The sequence below is a fragment of the Nannospalax galili genome, unplaced genomic scaffold (assembly GCF_000622305.1).
Source record: "Nannospalax galili isolate Female #2095 unplaced genomic scaffold, S.galili_v1.0 scaffold156, whole genome shotgun sequence".
In the NCBI taxonomy this organism is placed as follows: Eukaryota; Metazoa; Chordata; class Mammalia; order Rodentia; family Spalacidae; genus Nannospalax; species Nannospalax galili.
In genome coordinates this window covers 588076-594878 of record NW_008337625.1, presented here as the reverse complement: position 1 = coordinate 594878, position 6803 = coordinate 588076, and the positions used below count along the sequence as shown (strand labels likewise).

The 6803-nt window shown below is 44.5% G+C and overlaps 1 protein-coding gene across 1 annotated transcript in view; it reads right to left on the bottom strand.

Moving 5' to 3' along the window:
* The window catches only part of LOC103733775 (phenazine biosynthesis-like domain-containing protein 1), a 16184-nt gene extending 10520 nt beyond the window's left edge, over positions 1-5664 (bottom strand). The window contains exons 1-2 of the mRNA XM_029563350.1: positions 5532-5664; positions 1793-1930 (exon numbers count right to left, since the gene is read on the bottom strand). Coding sequence (XP_029419210.1) covers positions 1793-1930; positions 5532-5619 — 226 coding nt within the window. The 5' untranslated portion in view covers positions 5620-5664. The remainder of the gene's footprint in view (positions 1-1792; positions 1931-5531) is intronic.
* Positions 5665-6803: the final 1139 nt, after the last annotated feature.

Below are 6803 nucleotides of genomic sequence, written 5' to 3'. Positions count from 1 at the left end.
CACCTGAAGAAAGAAGAAAATTTCCTCAGTAATGCAAAAATTTCTACTCAAATCAGTAAGTATAAGTGGACATGACTTTTATAAATAGACATAATGTGAACTAATGACTTTTTATTTTATGTTACTTTTTATATTTTATTTAGTATTTTTTGTTTTTGTGTATGAGTAAGCATGTACATAAGTATGCTTCTTTCGTGCAATGCCTGCAAAGGTCAGACGAGGGCATCAGATCCCCTGGAACTGGAGTTGTTATCTGCCTTGTGGGTGCTGGGAATCAAATCCAGGTCCTCTGCGAGAGTAGCATCTCTCCGGCCCCAACTAATGACTTTTGTGGGGGGGTCTTTTTTAGACAGGATCTCCAAGTAGCCCCAGCTGTCCTGGAGCTCAGTTTGTAGACCAGGCTGGCCTTAAACCAACAAGCAATCCATCTGCCTCTGCCTCCCAAGTGCTGGGATCAAAGACTTGTGCCACCACACCCGGCCTTCAATTAATGACTTTTAATTAACCCCAACAAAACCATGTGCTCTTCTGTCTTATGACCTGGGCACCTGATCTTGTTTCCTTGGCAACCTCAATTTAGTACTCCAGCCAAAAAGATAATGAATGAATGTGGGTATGCTTGAGAATTAACATATCAAAGCACTGAAGGCAAGCTCACCCATCTGCACTGCACACAGTGGAGACTGGGAAGGACCAGTGACCTCAGGTGAATGAAATATTCTGGAACAAAGGATGAACAGGCCTCGTTGCCTGTTAAGATCAGGATGGAGCCAAGTTTGTATTTCTCCAATTGAAGCTGGAGAAACCACTTTGAATAAAATTATGGGTGGGGCCTGACTCGAAGGCACAGTTCCAGAAACAGAGTTCATCAGTGCAGTTCTGTCCAGAGACAGTTTCATCAGTACTGTTCCAGGAGACAGAGGATTCCAAGAGATATCTAGGGAAACTGGAGCCCTCTGAGTTCCAGCCCAGTCTTAAAAACTAATTTAATTGCCAGGCGTGGTGGCTCCCACCTTTGATCCCAGCACTGGGGAGGCAGAGGCAGGTGGGTCTCTGTGAGTTCAAGGCCAGCCTGGTCTACATAGTGAGTTCCAGGACAGCTGGGGCTACAGGGAGACCCTGTCTCAAAAAGACCAAAAAAAAAAAAAAATGCTGTTGTTACATTTATTTACTCATGTGTGCCATGAGGAGGTGTTTGTAAGCATGCACACACCATGGCATCCGAATGAAGGTCCGAGGACAGCCTGTGGAAGTTAGTTCCCTCCTTCCACTATGTGGGTCCCAGGGATCCAAGCTTGCCATCTATCTGTAATAGATTTATTTGTAAATGGGCTTTATGTGTAGATGTGAATGTATATCTGTGTGTATGCATGAGCTAATATGGGTGCATGTGTGTAAACATGTATGTGGAGGTCAGAGGTCAGCCTTGGATGTGGTTCCTCAGGTGCTGTCTGTCCACCTTGTTTTTGAGACACACTCTCCATCAGACTAGAGCTTAGCAAATAAGCTGGGCTGGGTGGACAGTGAGCCCCAGGGATCCTCCTGTTTGTGACTCCCCAGCACTAGGAAAACCAGCACATGCCACTGAACCCCACTTTTTTGCATGGGTTCTGGAGATGGAACTCAATCTAGTGTGGTTATAACTTCTACTGACTGACCCATCTCCCCATCCTATGGGCTTTTTACACAGTAGTTAGGACAGGGATGTCAGCTCTTCAGTCCTCACTACCTTGGTGTATTGTATCAACTGCAACTTGAATTTCAGTCCCAGGACACTTTAAAGTGCACTCACTGTTTGCCTGAGTGGCCACAGGTAATGTAGAGAGCTCGGCACTAGCCCCCTGGTATGTACCACAGCCGTCACTGACTGTGCAGGGGAACCAGAGACCAAGAGTATCAGGACACATGAGGAAGCTTTGACTCCTGAGTGCTTCAGAAACAAAAGAGAATCACAATACTCAATTAAAATGCTGAATTTGGGGGCTGGAGAGATGGCTCAGTGGTTAAGAACACTGGTTGTTATTAGAGAAGACCTGGGTTCGAATCCCAGCACCCACATGGCAGCTAACAACTGTCCGTAACTCCAGTCCCAGGGATCTGACAGCCTCTTCTGACCTCCGCAGGCATTGCACGACACGGGCACACTTACCTACATGCAGGCAATACATGCATACACATAAAATAAAAATAATGAATTTTTTTTAAATGCTGAATTTTGGGCCAGCAAGACGGCTCAGCAGGTATAGGTGCTTGCCACACAAGCTTAGCAACAGAGTTTGATCCTTGGAACCCACATAAAGGTGGAAGAAAAGAACCGACTCCACGAAATTGTCCTCTGACGTTCACACTTGAGCTGTGGCACACGTGCGTCTCTCAATGCGCACGCATGCACTCACACACTCTAAAATAAAAAACCAAAATACTAAATTTTGGAACTGGAGTACAGTTCAGTAGGAGGACGCATGCTTAGCATGTAAAAGGCTCTGAATTTTACCCCTACACAAGAATTTTCATTCCAATAATTTTTTCCTCTTTTGAGTGTGTTTGTGCACATGTGTGAGTACATATATGTGTGGATCCACTTCTGCAGAGGCCAGAGTTCAACCTCAGACATTGTTCCTCAAGATGTCTTTGAGATGGGGTCTCTCACTGGCCTGGAACTCACCAATTTGGCCATACTGCCTAGTCAGCAGGGACCAGCCCAACTCTGATTCCTCAGCTCTGGGATTCTAAGTGCCACTACACCTGGCTTTTTTACAGAGGTTCTAGTATGAAACTCACATGCCAAGCACTTTTCTGACTGAAGTACCCCCTACCCCCAATTTTTTCCTTTCTACACTACAAGCTTCTTTTTTGTACATCATTAGTGCAAACCTGGGCTGGGGGTGTAGCTCAGTGGTAGAAAGCATGCTTGATATATACAGGCCATATCCCAAAGAACAACAACAACAAAAAAAACCCAGTTATGAATCCTTTTCTTTTGGCAAGGTCTCATGTAGCCCAGGCTGGCCTTGAACTGATGCCCTTGCCTCTACTTCCCAAGCTCTGGGATCACTGGTGTGTACCGCCATGCTCAGCAACCCTCCAGCAAGCATTCATTTCTCTTTGATCCCTCGTGTTAATCAAATTCCCAACTGCCAAAGCAGAATGATGTTTGCCTTTTAGATTGAAATGTCCAAATGTGTGAAGACCTTGACGTTCAATTGTCTACTACCCACAGGATTATTGAGCCGAAAATCAGAGTAGAGCTTTACAATACTCCCATCTTGTGGCTAAGTAGAGGTATAGCAGCCTCGCCTTGTCACTGCTTTTTAGACTTCAGGGAAGCCAGACCAGTGGGTAAGGAAAGAGCTGAAACCACCCAGGAAGAAACCGGACTTCCTCCCCAGCACCAGGACTTCCTGTAGAAACATTGTCAATCAAGGTCAGTCTCAACTACCTAGCAAGTTGGAAGCCAGCCTGAGCTACATGAAATTTTTTCTCAGCAAAAAAAATAAAATTAAAATAAATTTAAAAAAGAAAAAGTAAATGATAATATGTGAATTGCAGGAGAGTCATAAGCTTCATTAGAGGAAGCTATAAAGACATAAATTCCGTAAAGTGGCTAACTGCTCCTAAATTGGCAGCCTGGCCTTGCTCAAGCCTTATCAACTGGTCACTCCCTGGACTGAGAGAGACTGCTTACAGAGCCAACCTGTCTCCTTTAGTATCATAAGATAACTCACCTGCCCTTCCTGAGAAAATAATCTTAGGAGAAAGACCCTCAGTCATCCTCAGGACGCTGGCACTGAGCAAATTCCTGCAGATGCCTGCAGCTTCGTTCAGCACAGTTCCTGTATAAGTCCAAATGGCTCAGCCCCTCTTTGCAGATACTCATTCTGCAGAAGGGTTTATCAGCGTTTGCTGGGTTCCCTGAAAAAGGGAACACATTCCTTGCCTGTTGTAGGTCTGGCTCTGACTCGTTTCTTTTCTTTTTTTTAATTTTATTTATCATTTTTATTTTATGTGTATGCATGTATTGTCTGCATGTAAGTGCACCGCCCATGTCGTGCAATGCCCTCGGAGGACAGAAGAGGCAGTTGTTAGCTGCCAGTGGGTTCTGGGATTCGAACCTGGGTCTCCTGCAAGAACAGTCAGTGTTCTTAACCGTTGTCATCTCTCCTTCCTTTTTCTGCTCTCCTAAATCTAAGAAAAAAAAATTTAGTCTTTGTAGGCATGTGAGGAAGATTGAGTATGGTCTCCCTACCCTTGTTTTGCTGTTTAAAAGTTTTGTGTATGGAGCTGGCGAGACACCTCGGAGATTATGAGCACTGGCTGCTCTTGCAGAGGACTGGGGTTCAAATCCCAGCACCCATATGGTGGCTAACAACCATCTGTAACTCCAGTTCCAGGGGATCCAACGCCCTCTTCTGACCTCTGTGGGCACTGCACAACATGGGTGCACTTATACACATGCAGGCAATACACTCATACACATCAGAATAATAAATAAAATATTTTTTTAAAGTTTTGTGCATGGGCTGGAGAGATGGCTCAGCAGTTAAGAGTACTGACTGCTCTTGCAGAGGACCCAAGTTTGATTCCCAGCACCTACATGGCAGCTACGAACTGTCCTTAACTCCAATTCCAGGGGAATCTGAAGACTTCTTCTGACCTCTGTGACATTGCATGACACGGGTGCACTCACATACATGCAAGCAATACACTCATACACATAAAATAGAAATAATAATTTTTTTTTAAGTTTTGTGCATGTTATATATACATGGACAGAAAAGGGCGTCAGATCCCCTGGAGCTACAGGAGGCCCTCGAGGAGGGTGCTGGGAACCAAAGCCATCTCTCCAGCCCCCTCCCTTGTTCATATTATCACTACATTTTTTAAAAAAGATTTATCCTTATTCTTTTAAATTCTGTGTGTGTGTGTGCGCGCGCGTGCACAGGATGAATTTACAGCACTTCGTAAGAAATGAAAGCAAAGCTGGGCATGGTGGCACACACCTTTAATCCCAGCACTCAGAAAGCAGGTGGGATCTCTGTGAGTTCAAGGCCAGCCTGGTCTACATAGTGAGTTCCAGGCCAGCCAGTGCTACAGTGAGACCCTGTCTTTAAAAAAAAAAAAAAAAAAAAATCCGGAGGACTAAAAGGGAGCCCTAGTCCTTTTTTTCAATATTTATTTCCTTATTTTTTATTGTGAAATGAGTGTTTTTCCACATAGCCCAAGCTGGCCTAGAACTTGTATAGAGCCATGGCTACCCTCAAACTCGGATCCTCCTGCCTTTATCCTCCCCAGGGCTGGGATTACAGACCTGTGCCACCGTTCCCAGCTGCTGCTGCTTTTTTATTTTAATTGACTGCACTTCCTCTTTCTGTGAATCGGGGTTTCTGGACTCGGTCTGGGCATGCGCAGTCCCCGTATGTCTACGACCTCAACATCATGAATTCCTTGGCAAAGAGCCCAGCCAAAGCGGCATCAAACAGCGGTCTCATTTTAAAGGAGCGTTGGCCCTACAGGAACATCAGGCACTGCACTTACTCTGTCCAGGAGGCAGACAGCAGCCGGGTTCCCACGGAACGGTCTGGCCGTGAACGCGTCCACTATGAACATGGGGAGTTTCATCTTCCTTCCCCGCAGTTTCCGCTCCGGCTCCAAGTGCCCAGCGCTGGAAAAGACAGGAAGTTAATGTTCTACTTGGTGTACAGATGGTTAACAGTTCCCAAATACAAAGTCCGTTATTCCAATATACTTATTTCTAAAGATCCACGAGCCTCATATTTTTTCAGTCTCTGAATTGAATTTGTTTAAAAGTACTGACAAAATGAAAACTAAATGGGAAAAGGGGAATGCATGCCTGTAATCCAGCACTCAGAAGTGGGGGTGGAGGGCATCAGAAAAGTTCAGTCATCCGAGGCTGCCTAGGAAGTAAGAGATCAGTCAGAAAGGGATACATAGATTCTGTCTCAATTTTGTTTTTTCATTAAAAAATACTAAATGGATCTTTTTTCACTTTGGCTCTACACACACACACACACACACACACACACACAATCTACCACATAATCAGAGTGGCCAAAACTAGCTTAGTGAAATGCAGGAAACTTCCCAGAGCACACAGGCTCCCAGGCTACCTGTGATATGCTGTTCTTTCAAAAGAATGTGCTTTTCAGCTGGACATGTGTTCTCATAGGTAATCCCAGCACTCAGGAGGCTGAAATAGTAGGATGCAGAGAGATGCCAGCCTTGGGTAACTGCAAAGCCAGCCAGGGACTTTGTCTCAAAACAAAAAACCTGTCAACAAACAAATCACAATTTTTTTTCTAATGAAAAAATAATTCATAGTCAAGCAACATGCTGCATGCCTTTGATCCCATCACTAGGGAGGCAGAGACAGGCAGATGTCTGTGAGCTCAAGGCCAGCCTGGTCTACATAGCGAGCTCCAAGCCAGTTGAGACTACAGGGAGACCCTGTCTCAAAGAGCTAGGAAGGAAGGGAGGGAGGGAGGGATGAAAGAAAGAAAGAAAGAAAGAAAGAAAGAAAGAAAGAAAGAAAGAAAGAAAGAAAGAAAGAAAGAAAGAAAGAAAGAAAGAGAAAGAAAGAAAGAAAGAAAGAAAGGAAAGAAAAAACTGTCTTTTTCTCTAGTATCCATGAGCTGCATGGGCAAGTTTTAAAGATTTTAGCTTAAATAGTCTTTTGAAATTGTGTGTTCATATGTGTGTGTGTGTTTAGATTTAGACCCAGGGTCTCAAGCATGCTAACACAAGTTTCACAAATGAACCACACACAGTTCCTAAATTCCTGGATG